Genomic DNA, 22331 nt, shown 5'->3' with positions numbered 1-22331 from the left:
AAGGAAGGACTGAAGGAGACAAGAAGGGCGTGTGAGTGACCTTGAACGTATCTGAGTCCGGGAAGGAGGAGACTACTGCAATATGCAACACCAAACTGAGATGTAGAATGCAATAGAAAAGGATAACAATACAAAAACTGAAGAGATTATTATAAAAATAATGATATAAATGATGACGAAAATGACGAAGAAAATAATGACAGAGACGATGAAGAAAATGTAACACCAAACTGAGACGCAGAATTTGACAGGAGAATAATAATACAGAAGATGATGAGACCACAAGGAATATGATGAAGGAAATGATGATAGAAACGATGAAGATAATGTAAAGCCAAAATGAAATGCAAACTGTATTAGGAAAATGAGGATAAAAATACAGAAGATGGAGAAAAGATGATGAAAATACATATGATAACACAAATTATGAAGAAACTGATCACCTGAGATGTAGACAATAGGGATGTAGATTACCGGTATATTAAGAAAAAAAGAAGACAATGTGGGAGGATGAAAGAACGATTGAACATTATGAAGGAAATGACGACAAACTGAAAAGTAAACTATATGAAGGACAGGATGAAAAGACGATGATGAAAATTATGACGCAACTGATGACCACCTGAGATTCTTATATTATGAAATAAGAGAATACAACCGTGGACGATGCGACAATTATGAACATTATGAGGAAAACTGTAAATTGCAATGCAGATTGTAGTAGGAAAAGGAGGACAAAATGGATGATGATGCGATGAAGAAAAATCTTGAAAAAACGGATGACAAACAGAGATGTGCAGTACATTACATTAGGAACTTGAAGATGATGACCATACGCTGTATGAAGAGACGAGGATAAGAACTATAAAGAAAATCGCGATAACATACTGAGAGAGAGAGAGAGAGAGAGAGAGAGAGAGAGGGGGGGGTGGAGGGGGGACGGGGGGGGGAATATTGATATCCAGTCGGTGTTTGCGCTGCCTCGCCTTATCCTGAGGTTATACCCGGGGTGATAATTGGGCTAAGTGGTGGGGGACGGGAAGGGGAAAGAAGCCAGGGTAAGGGAGGGGGGAAGGAGCCGAGGGAAATAAGGGGAATGGGGTGAGGGGTTATAGGAGGAGGGGGAGGAGGCCAGGGTAAGGTGATGGAAATGCCAAGGGAGGGAGAGAGGGATGGAAGGAAACTAGAGGGTAGTAGAAGCGGGAAGGGGGTCTGAGGATAATATGATGGGGGGGGAAGAGGAGGAACCATGGCAGGGGTAGGAGGAAGGGGGGGCGGGGGTAGTAAGATCAGGGGTTGGGACCAGCGTGGGATGAAGGGCTGGGGCCAGGGTGGGACGAGGGCCTGGGGCGAGGATGGGATGAGGGGCTGGGGCTGGGGCCAGGGTGGGATGATGGGTTGGGGCCAGGGTCTGGTGAGGGGGTAGGGACCAGGGTTGGGTGAGGGGTAGGAAGGTAACTGTGGGAGGAAGGCGGAGACTGGGAAAGATTGGAGGAGATGCAAGGGAAGGGACAATGTGAAGGTCATGGAAAGAGCTTGTAATAAAGGGGGACGGGAAAGAGTAAGGAAAGAAGGTTGGGGGGGATGAAGAAAGAGAGGAGGGAGGGAAGGAGAAAAAGAACAATAGTAAGGAAAAGTACGAGAAGAGGTGGCAGTGAAGGAACGGAAAGGGGTGGCAGCCAGGGAAGGAAGGGGGAGAGGTGGTCGTGAGGTAAGGAGGGGAGGGACAGAAATGAAGGAAAGGGGAGGAATGGTAATAACGTGAGGAAGATAATGAAGTGCAGACCAGAAGACTACTAGTTATGTGAAGGGGTGAGTGATGACAGTGAGAAGTCAACATGGAAGCAAAGTTAATTCTTCCAGTTCGATGACGTCAATACTGTTAACCCCCACACGACTTTACTCACAGGAGACTAAACTTCAGGGGTAGATATTGCATTCACTGACACCTTCAAAATGGTAGAGTTTTCTAAATACAATCATCTGGAAACAGCAAGAATCTAACAAAAATACGTTATCGGACCTAAGATTAACCCTCTCATGGTCGCGTCACCTCATGTACCATATTTCATTTGGGATAACGGCAAGCGATTTTCTTCAGCTGAGGGTGAGTCATGGACTTGCCAATAGTCCGAGTGTAAATCAAATTTTCATTAATCATTTCATGGTCGTGTCAGCTGCTTTATTTGTTTGGGATAACACCAAACGAATATAACTGGTTATGGGTGAGTCACAGCTGCACAAGTGTTAATGCTGTCTTCAAATAATTCCTCATGATTGCATCCACATGACTTTGTTCAATCAAGACTGAATCATGGGATGCCTGTGAGGGTTAACTAACGAGTATAACAAGGCGGAACCAGTAAAAGAAAAATAACATGAAAATTAAGCAGTAAGAAAAATCGTAACCAACCAGACTGAGAAAAAATGCGATACAATAACTACTGTCGATACGATTATAATATAAACACAAGGCCAACTACATCAAGAAAAGCTCAGCTGAACTTAAAATACCAGGCCTGTATGCAGTCAACACAAATAACAAAAAATAAATAGTAAAAAGTGCATAACTAATAAGGGATTTCATACCAAACAGGTAAACACTTTAAAAGAATGTACAATGTATAACGACAACGCCGTAACATCTAACGTCGAAACGAAAATAATAGGCTTCCAATGCCGTAAAAAAAAAAAAAAAATGGGGAGGGAGGAGGAACTTACGAAACGAAAATAATACGAAACAGGTAATAATAATGAAAAAAAAAAAAACTGCGTACTTGAATACATAATGAAAGTAATATCATCCACGTAACCACTTGAAAAACTTACATAACAAGTCATGACGAAATGAAAATAATACCAAGGATGTAACCACAAGGAGAGTATCGTGTTCGAATTCTGAGTGGCTTTGGAGATTTCGTAACACCTCTTCCGTAGTAATTTATTCTGCACATTACACTTAAATAACCTACGTGTACCACTGATACGATCCATGTCGATAATAAAACCATACAGATACATTTGAGAAAAAGGTAAAGTATAACGTGGAAAACAAAATATGGAAAAAAAAAAGAAAAAAAAAATCGCTGTGAAAGAGACGCTACGAATCCTCCCATGATATTTAGAATACAGCCCCGGGGGAGGCCAGCTAGCAGGGTGTAACTCAACCCCTTCACACCTTCACGGCGCATAACATGTCCCCCCCCCCCCACGACTCACACACGCTACTCACGCTGGATTTGACAGGAGCTCCCGTTTGGTCCAGAAGCAGCTGTCCCCCCAGGGATCGTGTTTATAAAGGATCGCCCATAATTTTAAAGTGATAAACAAATATCCATGACAGTCAATTATCATACGTCGCTTTGTTTTTCGTACTTTATAAGTATAATGTCCACTCTTAGTTTATTGTGAAGTGCCTGGTGGCTGTATATACGAAGATGAAAGTATAAATATGCACTAATGTACCGGAACATGACAAGCTTAGGAAAGTTTACGTATACAGTCCCTGGGGAAGTACTTGTAAAGTTATGGCTGCTCATTTATGCTTGTATTCACTTATAGAACTACCATACACTTTACAATCAAACTGGTATTAACATTACAGTGAAAAATACGAGCCAACAATATAATTTCGAATAGTTCACTGCTATGGACACTTTCTTTATCGTAAGAATGGACCTTTTTTTTTTTTTTTCACGATCCCTGGGCGTTGACTAACAAAGTAAATGATAAGTTTTCTGTCTTTACTACTACTTGTTTTAATAGGAATGACAGGAAAAGGAGAGAGAGAGAGAGAGAGAGAGAGAGAAACTTCTTGTATCTTATTCGATCTGCAAAAAAACAAATCTTAGTTCTGAGTCACTACAACGCATCAAACTGGACGGCCCACAGCTGAAACTACGTGACATAAATTGCCCTGCAGTGAGATATACAAGGTCAAAATTCAAACCCAGGCAATCGTTCTTGCGCATTTTAGCCGCGAAACCAAAAGGGTCATGTTTAGCCTACCTGAATGGAGATGTGCTAGTATAGAGTACATGGCCTTGCGAATTCGTTTACATTATATAGCTTACTTGCTTTCGCATTAAAAATAACACGGGTATAAAACTGCACGTCTTCCAGCGCAGAACACTGTATGAGGACAATGTGTGTGGAAGGCTGTGTGATATCAGCAGGCGTACAAAGTGATCGGTGTGTTGAAGCTCATAAAAATTATTCCTCCCGAGGATCCCGACTGCCCTTTGTGCTGATTCTAGTTCCTTCATGATCTGCCTTTTTCTTGGGGGGGCAAGGGAAGTATACGACTCACTATGTGCAAACATTCTGATACCCCTAAACCATAACTGCTGTAAACAATAACATTAATCTTAATACTCTCATATAATGACGCTTCAGACAGAGTTGACACGGCTGTCACATACTGTACCGGTACCTCGTAAAATATAACATGTCACTGGCATGGTTGACGTGCCCTTATTCCGGATTTTACCAAAGTTATTATTGTTAATGGCATTTTCGCAAATAGGCAGTCACACTACTATCCACTAACATTTTAGTCTTCCCAAACTTCCCCCAGAGTTCCCAAATAAGAGAAAAAATGCACCAGGTTAAGCAAATAATCACAGTATATCTGGTGAGTGTAACCTTACCTTGCGTGCTGACATCCCAGGTGACAATCTTTGCTCCCCTTGCAGCCATTTTGAGGCAAATAAGGCGACCGATGCCGGAACCGCCGCCCGTCACCAGCACCACCTGCCCCTCAACGCTCTTTCTGCGGAACTTGCGGGGCACCAACGAGATCACCAGGGACTCCAAAGCATAGTAGACAGAGGTAAGCAGTGCGAACAGTGCCAGCAACACTGTTATCAATGTCTCACTGAAAGCCATGGTGGGAACAGACACCCTGTGCCTTCTAGATGCTACCGCTACAGCTGCTTCTTGTCAAATCCCGGCGATCTGCTCTGTGACTCCGTCCTTCTGCAGGCTCACTGGGGGACCTGCTGAAACAGAAAATCGGATGCTGTGATATGCATAGCAGTCCAAAGAATAGCTGTTGAAGCTTTTTAAAACTCAGGTAGTTGAATACTGGAATATTTGAAATTGAATTTACACGTCATTACTAAATAATGGAACCCCACTATGTGTCGTTCGCAGGTTAGTGGACAAGTAATTATCAAAGCAAAATCTTTTTTTTTTTTTTAATCTTCCCCAACAGGGTTGGATGGCGGTTATAAATTCATCCTATCTGTCTCTCTGTATACATCTCAAAAAGTTATCGGATTTCAATGAAATCCGGTGGATATGTCGGCAGTGGGTCAAGGAAGAGTTGATCAGATTTTCAGTTGGATCCGGATCCAATTTCAGGAATAAATCATATATTTTACTGGTGCTGGAGGATGCATGTGCTCTCTGTGTAACAGAGCACTCTATGACCGTAGATTTAACTAAGCAGACCGTATAAGTATTCGTCTTGTAGGAAAGAGGAATTACAGTAATGTCATAAATTCTATTGGCACTGGCGGAGGTATCCCTCTGAGCGCTTCCTAGTTAAAGGGCGTGTCTACTCAAGACCGATAGTATACAAGCAATATGAAGTAGGCCTACGATGCAAAGTACAAGACTAACCGTCATCTGTGAGCCAGGTAGACTGTAATAATAGCGTACTGTCAGATAACAATTTCAGACATATCGTACTTGACTATTATGTATCTATCCTGGATGATTCCCAATGCTGGTTGAGTGACATGTGAACTCAAAATGTGACTGTAAACAACTTTTCGTTCTACAATCAATACTTTCTGAGATTTGAGTTTTCGACACAGAGACACACACATACATCTCGAAAAAAAAAAAAAAAAAGACCATCGACTTCGTCTACCTGGCCCCCCAAATGGCAGGCTACTGAGGACAGGAAGACTTCAGAGTGTTGTCATGCAACTGCAGGTAGTCAGTCCCGTAACCACCTATACAAGGACGACCACATCATTCTACCTCGGCTAAACTTAGTTCAGCGTATAGTCCTACGTCCTCCACACTCCACGCGGAAGTGTTCATTCACTTCATTATTTACTGCCAATGAAAGAAGGAAATGAAATACCGTATCTGTATATTGTATGAATTCATCGTCCACTTACGATGAAATTCGCACAAGTTAACATTCTGACTCCTATGACTCACTCAGCTGAATAATATCGACTGGCGAAATTAGGAACAAGTTGTCCCATCCATAACAGGGTTAAGAATCTCAGACTTATGATTCACTTTCAGCTCTAGAAAATCGTTTGGCGTTAGCTGGAATAAAATCTATACTAATTTTACCAACCCAAAGTCGGTTAATGGCACTGTACCAGTATTAATACTCAGGTTTTTAACTACTTACTCAATGGAAAGCTCTAGCGTTAGCTAGAATATATATATATATATATATATATATATATATATATATATATATATATAGTTGTTGAGTTGTCTCGACCGAGGCTAATGGTAACAGTATAAACACAGGCTTCTGTGATTCATCCGCTGGTGAGAAAATCGTCTGGCGTTAGCGGGAAAGTACTATAGTTGTCTCCACCATGAGATGGTTTTTCTATACTAACAATTCACTTGAGTTAATACTGTGTAACAATACCCGCTTTGTTCATGAGACCCTACTCTAGAAATACGCATTACATAGGTAGTGGCAACCATCATCCACTCACTTGATATAGTGCTGCCTACTTTTTCCTTAGCTTGTATCATTCTTTTTCTGTGCTTGCCCTTCTCTCTTCCTATTTCTCCCATCTTTCCTCTCACTTCTTACTGCTTTTCTTTCCTTTACAGGTGGCTTTACATTGAGTGACAAGCCAAATGGTTTCCCGTAAGCCAGGAAACCATTTACATCGCTGGGTGGTAACAATATATCCAAACCTTACGTGCTCCCTACGTGTCAACAAGTGGGTTGGTGGAGGATTAGTGCCCCTCCCTGTAAAACAAAGTCAAATGGCCACCCCTTACGGGATTATGGTGTCTGGCAATAGATAGATAGACAGATATTATCATGACCAACTTACTGTTCTTATATCCACCGAAGACAATGTGAAGTAAAATAATAAACTATTGACTTGTAGTGATGTGAAGTATTCGTGAAAAATGTGAAACATAGAAGTATGGCAAAATAGGTGTGTGTAAGTGAATTTCAAGGTGAGAGGAGCTGGGAAAGAGAGACGTATATGCTGAAGGGGAAAAATTACGATGGTTACATATAGGTGAATTAAGAATGTATGTCTGGAAATGCATATGACACAGAAACTGAGAAGAATGAAGCACCAGTTTTGTTTTCGGTTAGTGGTTAGTGGTTTACGAGTTTGGTACGATGGCGGAGTACATCACATAGGAAGTAGTGGGGAGAGCGCAGCCTGCACTGGAGATGTGCAGCAGAAAATTTCAAAGGTTTGCATGATGAGTGGCTATGTACTTCGAACGCGTATTTATTCTCAAACTTTTTTTACTGGGAAAAAAGTTAATGGCTATATCATATGGAGTACACAGGTCGAAATGGTTATTAACCCCATTCTCGCCGACAGAATACATTTTACCTTTTTCATGTTATCACCAGATGATTATATTTAGCTTTGAGAAGGATCTTCTGTTGTAAAATGGTTATTTAAAGCTATATCGGACCACACCAGTCCGAAAAATCCCCCCAGAGATTATACAGTAAGTACAGTACGTCATCGGACATAAGAGTGTCAAAATCAAACATGATATTTCCATGGATCGAAAAAAACAAAAATGCCATCTCAAAATACATGAATTCAACACCTTGCAGAAACTCAAATTGTTTAAAACTATAACTGTTAACTCGATCCATCGAATACAGTTTAAGGCTGAAACTTCGGGTAGGGATGTCCCTCATCCCCTGGTCGATACAACTCTAGGGAAATGTTTGTTTTCACACACACACACACACACACACACACACACACACACACACACACACACACAAAGTTTTACGTCTCAAGATGATGCGGGCCGTGCCGGTATATGAGAACAACACGGGTTTACTTTCCTTTATTGTTGGTGAAAAGAAAATCGGTGGAGCTATGGCACCGTCCTCTCAATGACGAATTTTTCTGTCAGTATGACTTGGACATTTGGCTTCAAATCATAATTTTAACGCTCACAAGATACTTGTACATATCATTAGACGAGATTTTATTCAGTCTTGTCGATCCCCCCCCCCTTTTTTTTTTTTTTTTTTTAATGGTGGTAGGACGAGATGAGGATACCAGCAATCCACACACTCCCTGCAGTCTGCCTTCATGTGGCTCTACACTGACTACCCACATTATTTCTGAAGTCCAGAACACTGTTATTATGGTCGGTATTTAAAAAAAAAAAAAAGTCTGGTGATCTAGTGGACTAGGAAGCTCCAAGCGGAAGCCGCACATAGAAGAAATCTTAGGGATGGCTGGAGTTTACTACTCACATTATACCGCTCAAGGATGAGCAACTGGTCCCCTCGCCTTCAGTGTCTGAGCAGAGTAGTTTAGGTCCAGGTCTCTACACTCCTAAAGGAGCTATATAAGTTTCGATGATGAATGGTTGGTATTTTTAGGCCGAAAACACCATTTTGTTACGGGGGTTACTTTTCTTTTTTCTCTCTCTTTTACCTGCGGCGAAACCCACAGAACTCTAAGTGGTACGGTACAACTGAGGGATTTCTCTCTCTCTCTCTCTCCTTCAAGGAAGTTCGGATGTCAGCTCTTGGAGAGCTCTTCTTATGAGATGTACAGTGGCTCAGCTTTAAATTTCGTGTTGATTTAACATGTCAGCTGTTGCGTCAGCTGACACATCAGCTGACTATTAGGAGATTTTCAATTTCGACTGCAAGGGGATATTTATCGACTTTCTTATGAAACACAAAGTTGCTTAGCTTGAAATTTTAAGTTGAGCTGACATGTCAGCTGTTGTATCAGCTGATGCATTTTTAAAAAGTGGCTGCAATAGTTTCGCCGAAGGTCTATGATGATAGTTTGTACTTGTCCTGCTTTTCACAGAGTTTTGGTGTGGTTAATAGTAAACTTCTTTTACCTTGTAGCTCAAGGTCGTTTTTGCACACCTAGCTATTCAACTTTCGGTAAGTAACAATGATACAATACGGTACCTAAAACGATGAATAACAAAAGATATAACATTGATGTCACATGCGAAATTAAGAGCATACCGGTAAGGTCTAGGCTAATGTGATGAATTCGTAGGATTTTGAAATTAAAATTTTGTCTAGTTCAACCATTTCACACTTCTTAAATTACTGGGTAACTATTAAACAGTTTAAGATAATGGGTAACTGCTAGTCATATACAAAATTTACGCGACTATCCACATAGTATTCAATTGAGTTACCTGTAGGGAGGGTGGATTTAATCAACTATAGTTGCGGCGCACGACTCGGAGGGTGTCATTATCGTACCCTGGCAACCTACCATTCAAAAGTGCGTCCGATTTCGTGTTATACATCAGTCATATTATTATGCATGAATATATTATACACGAATATTATTATACACGAACATCCTATACACGAATCATGCGTCTCACAATATACACAAAATCGGACACACTGTTGAGGGGTAGGCTGCCAGGGCACAATAATAACTTCAGAGTCGCACGCCGCGACTATAGTGGGGCTGGCTGGTATTTTCACTGGTACCGGAGGCTTCGTTCTACTTTTTTTCTTTGTGATTAATTATGCATCTTACAAATCAAATCCCTCTTATGCTATTTATAAGTTTTCAAGATCGACACAGCTTACCTCAGCAACAGGAGGATATAAAAGTGTACAAGTCGTGTCAGGCACAACAAATCTCGTCCGACAGCAGTTGTTGTATTGCTGTTAAATACTGAATCAATACTGCCATTTGGTGTCAGTACGGTACACAATTAAAGTCTAAGGTAAAGGCACAAATGTTTTCAAGTTGCGCCCTCTGAAAATCCGTGAGCTTGCATCTGACATTTCAAGATAGCTCTAGGTCAAAGGTCATGGTGCCAAATAAAAACTATATGAAACTTCTTGTATCCTGATCCATCCATCCATCCATCATCCAATCCTACATTGCCCCATGAGGAGCGTAGGAGCCCGGGGCTAGGCAACTGGTCCCGACATTTAAGATGAGAGTGACCAGCCTCACTCATCCCCGAGTGGCATTACATGAGCAATCAACCTCAACCACCCCTTAGATATAAACCTTCACCGGCTCAATCCGATTGGAGAGCAATAATTACCCACTAAACCACCAGGCGCCCAAATTTGGTTATATGGTTACCACCCACCGTAGTAAATGGTTTCCTGGTGCACAGGAAACCATTTGTCTTGTCACTTAGTGTAAAGTCACCCGTAGGCAGAAGGACAAGGAAAGAATGAAGGAAAGAAAGACAGAAGAGAATGGAAGGAAAGAAGGATGGAGAGGAAAGGGCAGACACCTGAGAGTAGCACTACATCGAGTGAGTGGATGGTGAGCGCCCCCACCTACCACAATGTATAATAGTAAATATCTATCTTCAACGAGTTTCGAGCCACAACCCCCTGAATAACCATGACCTTGAATTTGATCTTCATGGTCACTTACGGCCAAAGGTCATGGTACCAATTAAAAACCTATATGGGACTTCCCATATGTTGATAATAGTAAATATTTCTCTATCTTCGACCATTTTCGAGTTATAGCCCCATAAATATCCGTGACCTTGAGTATGACCTTTCATGGTCGCTAAAGGTCAAAGGTCTTGGTGCCAAATGAAAGCCCATATTACAAATTCCTGCATGCTCCTAATAGTAAATATCTCCATAGTCAACCGTTTTCAAGTTATAGCCCTCTGAAAATCCGTGACCTTGATTTTGACCTTTCAAAGTCACTTGATTACTTTTAAAATATAATCACTATCTTTTGGGACCATTGCCCTCATATCCTGAAAGTTTCATATTTCATCCACCGGTTATTCCGTAATGTTACAAACAAAAAAACAAACGACCAAAAACAATACCTCAAATATGCAAAATGACAGGCTGAGGAAGAGGCGCTACAAGCCTCCACTGCTATCTATATATATAAAAGAGTCACGTTGTTTGTTTGATCATCCGTCAATCACGGCCAAACCAAGTTTCAGAGACTCCCAGACCCATGTATATTCAGAATCAAGGTGACTAAAGGATGGTTTTAGGGGTTCAAAATACAAATCCGGGTCACTTGAGGTCACCGCTATTGTTACCCCTGCAGTCCAATTTTTGGCAAGAAGACCCACATGATCTCCAGTTCGGACATAGGCTATGTGAGATTGACCTCCGAGGTCATTTGAGGTCATTGGTCGGAGGTCACTTGGTCACCAGTAATACATGCTCAAACAACTGGATCCAGCAGCCCAATTTTAGGCATGGAGACTCACATGAACTCCAGTTCAGACACAGGCTATGTGAGGTTGACCTCCGAGGTCATTTGAGGTCGCTGGTCGGAGGTCATTTGAGGTCACTAATAATATACGCTCCAATGACTGGACTCAGTGGCCCGATTTGTGGCATGGAGACTCACATGACCTCCAATTCGGACATACGCTATGTGAGGTTGATCTCCAAGGTCATTTGAGGTCACTGGTCGAAAGTCATTTGAGGTTACCGGTAGCAGCAAACAAAAGCGCACAAATACTGTGCGGTAGTCTGCGAAAGCTGAAACAGAAAGTTCCTGGACCTCTTACAATCCCTTTTCAAAAGTATAAGAGGTACATGGTCTTCCTGGAGTAGAAAGGAAGACTGAACTAAAACAAATAGGATTAGAGTGTTTGCTTTTTTGGCCCGGCAACGCCGGGTACCCCTAATAGTCTAAAATAAAACTATGGATGTTTAACTGTGTACGTGACTGATGCTAAGTGAGTGCTCAGGTGCACGGCAATCAGTGAAAGGTTTTGTCCGGACAGTCTACTTTAAATGTATCAGTAAACTGTAATAGGGATGGATCCAGCAATCAGTAAAAGGGAGAGGGTCCAATATTATGTTTTACTAGTCAAAAATCCTCATCACATTAATCAAATTTATACATTAGGAAACAGGAACCTATGCATTGCTTATTCCTTTCTATAACTTTTGCCTTTTGACTGAGATATGTGTCAGCTGACCGTACTAATAAACTGGTAAAAGTAATGGGCACAGTTCAAAATGAGGATCCAGATTCCCCGCATCCCCTCCTCCACCCATGTGCCACAGTCTACTAGTGATTAATCCCCCAAGCTACACCTAGTTCGATCATATAGCCCCGCTGGGGTGACAGGAGAACGCTATCCCTCCCAGCAAGGCAGCTTCTCAGGCAGGGCGCAAGTTCTCGACCCCGCGGTCCCAGTCAAGCGCTCTACCACTGAGCCATTCTGCTCCCACACTGGGTACCATTTCCCGTCTTATCAATGCCTGTGGAAGGTGACCTATCCCGTATGCACAGTGCTCTTGTGATTTGGAATCGTATGGTGTCATGGCAGGGCTTGATGTTCATGTTAATCTCTCATATGTTGTCTGGTTAGCTATGTGGTTGATGCATTTGTTGTTCAATTGACCCTGTCCAGTACTGCAATGTCAGGTATCTTCTTAGTTTGGCGGCAAACCAAAGTAGTTAAATGTTTGGGGCAAAGTCGTCATAAACCACACTGGTTTGGGGATTTCGTTATGCTGAGAGTTCTGACTATCTTTTAATCATATATCTTCTCTAAATTATGGCGTTAAGCCTTACAAGCTGGTTACAGGAGACACCGTAACCTTTCCTCTAATGCGTGTAAAACGTTTCTTCTTTTTTTTTTATGTCGGTGCCATTAAATGAAGAAAAAAGAGGATTTTGCTGCTAGGACGGCTGTGTTCATGTGCAGGTTTGAGAAATTTACTGATCTCTTTTTAATAAGAGGTTTCTGTAACCACTGTTTGCATCTGTGTAATGACCCTGAAATACCAGTTGTAAGTAGGGGTGGTGTGAGCTGGAGGCAGGGCAGCCTGATGACAGGATATGGTTAGCGAGGAGAAACTTGTAGAACTGGAGAGGTTAAATGTACCCTTCATTAATCGATAACATTAATCTATTTAACGGGAAGTCTTTCCTAACACAAATAAACAATCTGGAGATAAGAACTAAACGAAAAATAAATCGTCCGACAGAAGAGGTTAAATGTACCTCTTTAGAGACTGGTGGTCCGACCTGGTAAAACAACTACCTGTCGCGTCAGAGCCTTTGTTTGGGGGTACTGAGGGTAATAATATGCATAATAAATCGCTAAGGACGAGGTGTTACGAAGTCTTCAAAGGCATTTAACATACGGCCCTGAGTCCGCATGGGGTCCAGCTAAAACCCTGACGCACAATGGAATCAAACAGAGGTGATGAAAAACCTTTTCCTCAAAATTATGGTTTATCGAGTAAAAAATCAGGATCTATTTATCGACGGAATCCTAAGAAGATAAACGACTGTTTTAACTCCAAATCAAGAAGACGTTCGTTTATCATTTACTCTTATTGCTACCGTACCAGATAATTGGACTCATCTTAGGAAAGGCCTCGTTCAGAAGGGGTTTATTATGGCTGCATCTATTCCCTCTAGTTCGAAGAGCCTATCCTTCGCTAAGTAAGATTGTCAAGATGACTTGAATAAAATTATACGGACGTCTCAGGCTAAATGGGTTGTTAAACTTAAAGAAAAAATCTACAAGAAAAGTTATCGCGTCTGGCAATAGATAAAAGTTATGCAAGGCACTTCTCAAATAAATTTTCTCCTGGCTGACAGCCTGCTTTTACGTCATTACCATTAGATGTGGGAGAAACACGTGCTTGCCAACAGAATGTTTATTTTGGGGGTCCGGGAGCATCTCTTGGAGTGACCCAGTCCGTCTGTCACTTACTGTACGTTCTCGTTCTCTAAATGAGAGGTACCGTACACTACTTCACTCCCGTAGACTTGAACGACGTCTCACATTTTTCCGACCCTGATGACCACGAAAGCATGACCAGTAGTTTATACGACTGATGATTTTAGCTGCAGTTATTGTAATCAGCTAAAAAAAAAAAAAAAAATCATTACCACGTATAAAATTTCCACACCATGCACAGTACAGTTTACAATGTAAAAGTTACCCTAGCCAAGTTAGAGAATGGTATGGTTTAATGACTGGCATTACAGATCTCGTGATATGTCAGACAGAATCCCAGTTTGTTCTGGCACTAGTTTCTGCTTTGTCCTTAAACAAATTAATGCAACAGTTTCCACATTTCAGTGAATCACATTCGTCTGGAGTGTGTGTGTGTGTGTGTGTGTGTGTAACCTTACCTTACCTTACCGGAGTGCCAGTCAGGTGACGTAGGCGACCATGGAACGCCACTCTTTCCTTCCATGCGCCACTCTCACGATATCCGCCACACTCCATCTTCCGTCAATATCATCCAGGAAACTGTGTACTTAAGTCTGTCTGCCTCTTGCCCTCGTACCCTCCACTCTTCCCAGCAGACAGTCACTCTCATAGCCTTTGTCCCGTATGACATGGCCTAAGAACTTCAGCTGTCTTCTTCTGATACACTACAGTAAACTTCTATCAGTACCAGCCCTTCTTAATACATCCTCGTTTGTGACCCGACCTGTCCAAGGAATTCTTAATATTCTTCTTATACATCACATTTCCACAGCTTCTAGACTCTTTTTCATCTCTTGGGTTATCGTCCATGTTTCGCATCCATAAAGCAATGTTGACCACACGAAACATTTTAACATCATCACTCTTATCTCCGAACTCATACTCATCCTAGTTAAAAGCCTGTTCAATTTCCTGAAGGCAGCTTTTGCCCTTGCTATTCTACATCAGCTATATAAACTACTGACGCTGCATCCATGTATGCAGTACTCGTGTATATATATATATATATATATATATATATATATATATATATATATATATATATATATATACCGACTCCTGAGACGCATTTTTAAACTTTTTTTTTTTTTTTTTTTTTTATACTACTGGGACCCAACAGCTGACTGATGTCCTATGCAGGAGTGTTTTGGCAACTATCTGCGACGGCTTCGTTGTTAAAAGTGGATGGCAGAGTGCGCAGAATTCTGGAAACACATTACTGAACACATTACTGTAGAGTGTGTGTGTGTGTGTGTGTGTGTGTGAAAGACGTCCTCCAACTAGTTGTTATTGTTACTTGTGCTCCTGCAAATCCTCGCCCCTAGCCCCGGCAAGGCGAGCACCGAGCGGAGTTAGAGAAAGCGATAAAACTTCAGCCAATGATACTACATTTGTACTAACTTTTTACAAACCAGGTGAAGCAAATCCTAACTGTACTGTACAGGTTTTAATAACTTCATTTGATTATGAATTATTTTATTTTATTTTTTAATGCTCGGGGAGACTTCGAACTAGGGGGGGGGTTGAATATAGACTTCATTAAATCGTTCACGACTACTGATCTTTCCTAAACTAATAAAATCGTTTCATGGCAGCCTGGTACAATGAAAAAATATGTAATCGGGCTGAAGGGATAATGTGATGGTGCACTGTAAGGTGCCAATTAAGTTAACACTGCAGGATACAGGGTTTCTAGAAAGTAGCCTAAACATACAGCTTATCTTCATTCACAAAAGGCACCCGTAAATGTACGAATTTATCATTCGGTCAAAAGATGTCGATGTTTGCAAAAGCAAAGCAGGAGTGTACCAACAAAGGTTTCACCATTGTACTTCTTAGTCTTGAGAGGTCGAATCTTGCAACAGGTCACTAACATCCGTGGATCGCAAGCAAACTATTGTGTTTTTAACATGTATTTACAGCATTATAACTAAGTTTCTAATATTAAAGGCTGGGGGTACCTCAAGAAGGGATCTTTTATATCTCTCGTGCAATGAATCGCAGAAGATAATGGAAACTAAAACAATCTCCCCTTCTTGTCATCGGAGGTACGAGGCTGCCAGTAAATGAAGTATTAGGTGTGGCTTGCCAATTCCTCCCTGGGCCAAGACACTGGGAGAATCCACCCCCGCCCTCAGCCTGGCTCCACTGCAAATCTACAGTATGCATGGGTGAGTGTGCAGCTACTTTATCAAACATACCTGCATGGCTACACTGACAGAGGAAACAGTTTTAAAACCAGTTGATATAAATTTACAGTACGCATTAATCCCCTGGCGATGATTCCTAAGAACGCTCCCCACAGACCAACTAATCTGAGGATGACTAGTGAAGACGGATACTTATACTGTAAGCTAACAAGGTCTATCTATCTATCTATTGCCAGACGCCATAATCCTGTACGGGGTGGCCATTTGACTCTGAGTTATTTGTATTACAGGGAGGGGCACTAACCCTCCACCAACCCACTTGACATGTAGGAAGCACGTATGGTTTGGTTATATGGTTACCACCCAGCGTTGTAAATGGTTTCTTGGCTTACAGGAAACCATTTGGCTTGTCACTCAATGTAAAGCCACCTGTAACGGAAAGAAAAGCATTAAGTAGTGACAGGAAAGATGACAGAAATAGGAAGAGAGGAGGGCAGGCACAGAAAAAGAATGATAAAGGCTAAGGAAGAAGTAGGAAGCACTACATCAAGTGAGTGGATGATGGTCGCCACCACCTACCACTGCTAACGGCACTGTAAACACTGACTATACCATGCACATGGTAAATGGACAGTGGGGGCTCCAAGATTATATTATATATATATATATATATATATATATATATATATATATATATATATCGGACACGAGGAGGACTTCCCGGGAGCAAGGGGAAGCTGAGATGACCCGAGCTCCGAAAGCGCGAGGGAACAAGCTAGGGCCTCGGGAATTAAGGGAGGGTTGAGAGAAGTTTGGAGGGTTTAAGCTCCCCCAGTGGCGTGGCCTTTGTGTATGAATATCTGTGTCACTTTACACATTAACCGGGTAGGGAAAGGAGGTAACTAATAGGAACTGGTCTGCTACGGCCTACTACTGAGTCTCCCATAGGCCCAGGTAAAGAATCTTCTCAGAAGCAGGCTGGAAGCGGAATCGGAGGGTAACTGTGAGAGAGGCGTATCCTCCAGTTAACAGAAAAATAAAGATAAAAAATGCTGGTGTAGATGATCTTACATGCAGAAAACACATTAGGCCTAACATCGGTATCTTAGCTTACTGGGTACGTTCAGTGTAAATGGCACACAGTAACGGAGAAGAAATATTAACGAAATCGTAGCAGGTACAACATCGTCGGAAGTTACCTAAGTTCAGTCAGATCTACACACACACACACACACACACACACACACATAGTGTATATATATATATATATATATATATATATATATATATATATATATATATATATATATATATATATACACTGTATGTGTATGTGTGTGTGTGTGTGTGACTAGATACACTTAATAACCGGACCTTATATTTGATTTAGCTCATGGGGAACCAATGATTAATGATCCATTTAAATAGTTACATGCTGTCAGACTTCTTGAACACCGAACATCAGAAAGACGTATGTCAATGAGTCGAACAAATCTTATTAAAATCCAGTATTCATATATCATCAGTATTAGTGTGTAAATTAAGTCCTATACATATTGATGCCACTGTAGTAGTCGGACTAGGTTTACAGCACACTTGTTAAACATTTTTGATTAAAAGTATTCATATGTCACCAGTAAATTAAGTCCTATAAATACTAATGTCACTGTAGGAGTCAGACTAAGTTTTTATTAAACAATCATTAACATCATATTCTACGCAAAGCGAACATTATATTGTTGTGCATCAAGAACACTAAAATTTTTCATCGTACACAGGTTATGAAACGTTATGAGTTAAACATTTAGTCGAGAGAAACAAAGCAAATGGTCTCTGAAACAATACTTCAGTCCATCGATGTGGAAGAAATGCCTGTCATAACATAAACTAATACACATGCACAAATACTTACAATCCACCTCCTTCGCTGTCACTCACTGTAGTGAGTCTGCTGGCAGCTGGTGTTGAGTAGGACTTTGGGATTGGGAATGATGCCACAGCGTGTTTTGCGTTGCACCGACGTACACACTGCGAAAAAACTAACGAACATAATAATAATAGTGCATATTTCTTAAAAAAGAATTTGTGTAATAAGTGCACTCAGATAACGAGCATGAAATAGTTGAAAAGAGATTAGAAAACCACTCTAATACATTCAGTTAAACTTGTTATGAAAGGTTAGTTTGACTTTTGGATAATTCTGACGCGGGATATTAAAAGAAAAGAAAAGAAAATCATTGGTTATAGTAATTTTCGGGGCATTTTAATTGCTATCAATGACCTTTTTATGTGAAAGAAGTTGCTGATATTTTAGGTGCCATTCGCCATTTACCATAGTATCACACGTATCTGGTAATCATTGTACCATTAGATGACATTTTCATATTTATAATATGTAATTTTCATTAATTTCTTATAAAAGCACACGGCCATCATTGTTCCTATTTATTGGTTCACTGAGGTTATGAAAATTCATTTATAATCTGTGACCAATAAACTTGATCTGTGGACTGCTAGACTCTACTGTAGGAATATGGAATTAATAAATAACATAAAGAGCAACATTCTAATACCACCTTTTAGTTAGATTCAGCTAGGATAATAAAATAATAGTATGAAAAGATTTAGGTTGATTAGTAAGTCCAATGAAACTGCGGAGTGTATGATGAAAGGTGTGTTTACACATAACAAGTCAAGACTCGACCGACGGGTTCTGCGAAGCGAAAGTTAGGGAAATTTTCGGACGTCATGATACTCGTACGGTAGATATTCGCCCGAAGTGAAAAGGTGATGTAACCGATTTAACACTGTATCTTTACTCATTCGTGTTTAGAATTAATGTTAGCCTGAAGTCTGCCGGGTAGTAAAGTTGAAATTTGGAAAGTCGCCTGAACTGTCGTTTTTGTATGTTCTTACCTAACTATCTTAACAGGAATGAGTCAAGCTCGTACTGCCCCGTGTATTAAATCACTTTTATCATACATACCCATAAATTTATGAATTGTTTTGGCACACTATTCCATTCGGTAGTGTATTCCACTGATCAATTGCCCTATTTGGGAAACAGTTTCCGGTTCTATTATCGTTTCAGCCCCAAACGGAATTCATTATTTTTCTGTTCGCCAGTGGTTAGTTCTCTCAGTGAAAAGAACTTTGAATACCAACACTTACCACGCATTGTGGCCAGGCATCTCCATCCATCCATCCATCATCCAATCCTACGTTGCCCCATGAGGAGCGTAGGATCCCGGGGCTAGGAAAGTTGGTCCTGGCATTTAAGATGAGAGTGACCAGCCTCATTCATCCCTGAGTGGCATTACATGAGCAATAAACCCCAACCATCCCTTGGATATAAACCTTCACCGGTTCAGTCCGATTGGAGCACCTTACTCACCCACTAAACCACTAGGCGCCATGATTTGGTTATATGGTTACCACCCAGTGTAGTACTGTAAATGGTTTCTTGGTGTACAGGAAACCATTTGGCTTGTCACTCAGTGTAGAGTCACCCACAGGCAGAAGGAAGAGGCACGAATGAAGGAAGGAAAGACAGTAGGGGGAGTATAAAGCCACTCGTAGGCAGAAGGACGAGGAAAGAATGAAGGAAAAAAAGACAGAAGAGGAAGGAAGGTGGAGAGGAAAGGGCAGACACACGTGAGCAGCACTACATAAAGTGAGTGGATGGTGAGCGTCCACACCTACCACCAAAATTGAACAAATATTGATTTTGCCTTTCTCTTGTTGTGATAATCTTTCTTTGGAAGGAACATCATTTGCAGGAATTTTTCTTTGGAAGGAGCATCATTTGCAGGAATCTTTCTTTGGAAGGAACATCATTTGCAGGAATCTGACCTGTGCTTCCTTTTTTCTGTATTTTAAAGGCAAAAACAAATGATAATCTTATTTTATTTTTTGACAGATGGAGCTGCTACCTCTACACACACAAAGTTTGCAGTGTTCAAGATCAGTCATCATAGCAGTCCTGACTGGATTTTTAGCTCCAATATTGGTTCCTTTCCTTCATCTTGGGATCATAACACACCTCTGGGATGAGTTTAACTACAAAGTGGATCGGCATGGCTGTTCGTGTTCTTGCTGGGACACTGTATTTAAAGGTAATATATAATATATAGGAAAGAAAAGGGAGCTGTTCTTGCAGTCACATTTGGATGTGGGGGTTGATTCATCTGACCCTTTCATCTCTGACCATGCATTGATCACGTACTGGGTTGAAATCCCAAAACCCCCTTCTTAGGAAAACGATATCAGGTTCATAAATTATAGGAATATTGACTATGATCTGATTTGTTGTGAAGCTGATCAGTGTTTTAACTGCATAGACTCTTCTGATCTTTGTTCTGATGATTTAGTGAATATGGTGTGTGGTGTGTACAAACACACACACACACACACATTTATATATATATATATATATATATATATATATATATATTGTATATATACACACAGGCAGGATTGGATGAAGCAGAGAAAGATAGATTTTGGGATGATTTACTACGTGTAGTAGGTGGTATGCGGGATGATGAGATAGTGGTTTTGGGAGGGGACTTAAATGGTCATGTAGGTGAAGCAGCACAAGGTTATGAAGGAGTACATGGGGGATGTGCGTATGGTATAAGGAGTGCGGAAGGGGAAAGGATACTTGAGTTTGGGGAGGCAACGGACATGATTGTGTGCAACACATATTTTAGGAAAAGAGAGAGTAGGTTAATTACGTATGAGTCTGGGGAAAATAGCAGTCAGATAGATTATTTTCTGGTTAGGAGGGCTGATAGGAGGTTATTGAGGGATGTTAAAGTTATAGGAAGTGAGGTGTGTGTGCAGCAGCACAAACTATTGATTTGTGATATGGTGCTTAAAGAATGAGTGATGAAAAAGGGGACTTATGTACCTAGGAGGAAAATATGGAAGCTGAATAACCAAGTAGTAAGGGATGCCTTCTGTAGCGAGATGAGGAGAGTGATGGCTGAACAGGGAGCTGTAGAAAGAGGCGTTATTGAACAGTACAGAGCCGTCAAGAACAATCTCTTGAGAATTACTGATGTAACATGCTGTTGGACAAGAGGACCACCAAGACATAAAGTAACTTGGTGGTGGGATAAGGGTGTAGAAGCTGCAGTTAAGGAGAAAAGAAGGCTTTTCTGGGAATAGAAGAAGGGTGGTAGCAAGGAGGAATACTGTACTTGGCTGCCAAGCGTAGGGCTAGAAGAGAGGTATACAGGGCGAGGTCTGAGTCACAGAGACTTTTACTTGATAACCTAAATCATGGGGAAGGGAAAAATATGATATTTAAGGTGGCAAATCAGATGAAGAGGGATAATCGGGATATTATAGGTGAGCAGTGTGTGAAGAATGATGAAGGAAGGGTAGCGGTGAACAGTGAGGATATTAAAGATGCACGGAGAGAGCATTATAGCCGGTTGTTGAATGAGGAGTTTGACTGGGACAGGGAAGGTTTGGAGCCAGCAGATCCAGTATTTGGCCCTTGGCCTTTGGTTGATGCTGCTACTGTGAGTGAGGCAATAGGCAGGATGAAGGTGGGGAAGGCAGCAGGTGTGTCTGGGTTGACTGCCGAAATGTTGAAGGCCTCAGGAGATATAGGGTTGAGTTTAGTCACTGACCTGATAAATATGATTATTTATGAGTGTGTAGTCCCAGATGATTGGCTGAAAAGTGTAATTGTAAATGTGTATAAAGGGAAGGATGATGCCTTGGAAAGAGGAAATTATAGAGGTATAAAGCTTTTAGATCAGATGATGAAGGTAATGGAGAGAGTTTTAGAAGGTATGATTAGAGAAAGAGTGAATATTGATGAGATGCAGTTTGGGTTTATGCCAGGTAGGGGGACCACTGATGCCATATTCATTGTTTGACAGCTTCAGGAAAAATATATTGGTGGGAGAAGGAATATGTATTTTGTTTTTGTTGATTTGGAAAAGGCCTTTGACAGAGTCCCTAGAGAGATGGTGAAGTGAACAATGAGAAAGCTTGGCTTGGAGGAGTGGCTGGTTAGGGTGGTTATGGCTATGTACATGGGTGCTCGCACCCAAGTAAGAGTGAATGGAGATTTGAGTGATGAGTTTTCCGTGAATGTTGGTGTGCATCAGGGGTCAGTTTTGAGTCCCATGTTGTTTATCATGGTACCTGAAGCCCTGTCACGTGACTTTAGAAATGGCTTTCCGTGGGCGATGTTGTATGCTGATGATTTGGTGTTGATTGCAGAGAACGAAAGGGAGGCGGAGGAAAGGTTTA

General features: G+C 41.2%; 2 protein-coding genes across 5 annotated transcripts in view; one reads left to right on the top strand and one right to left on the bottom strand.

Moving 5' to 3' along the window:
• Positions 1-17999, bottom strand: part of LOC145392998 (epidermal retinol dehydrogenase 2-like) — a 108301-nt gene extending 90302 nt beyond the window's left edge. For 3 of the 4 annotated variants that reach the window (XM_080267304.1, XM_080267307.1, XM_080267306.1), the window contains exons 1-2: positions 17971-17986; positions 4650-5000 (exon numbers count right to left, since the gene is read on the bottom strand). In XM_080267304.1, coding sequence (XP_080123430.1) covers positions 4650-4887 — 238 coding nt within the window. In that variant the 5' untranslated portion in view covers positions 4888-5000; positions 17971-17986. Of the gene's footprint in view, positions 1-4649; positions 5001-17970 lie in introns of all 4 variants that reach the window. The other variant, XM_080267305.1, reaches the window with a different exon arrangement.
• LOC145393018 (uncharacterized) overlaps positions 5140-22331 on the top strand; it is a 63429-nt gene continuing 46237 nt past the window's right edge. Inside the window, exons 1-2 of the mRNA XM_080267339.1 lie at positions 5140-5154; positions 19978-20173. Coding sequence (XP_080123465.1) covers positions 5140-5154; positions 19978-20173 — 211 coding nt within the window. The remainder of the gene's footprint in view (positions 5155-19977; positions 20174-22331) is intronic.

The sequence above is a fragment of the Coenobita brevimanus genome, chromosome 23 (assembly GCF_032717465.1).
Source record: "Coenobita brevimanus isolate Jiangsu-jjx chromosome 23, ASM3271746v2, whole genome shotgun sequence".
Lineage (NCBI taxonomy): Eukaryota > Metazoa > Arthropoda > Malacostraca > Decapoda > Coenobitidae > Coenobita > Coenobita brevimanus.
This window is presented reverse-complemented; position numbering and strand designations above follow the sequence as displayed.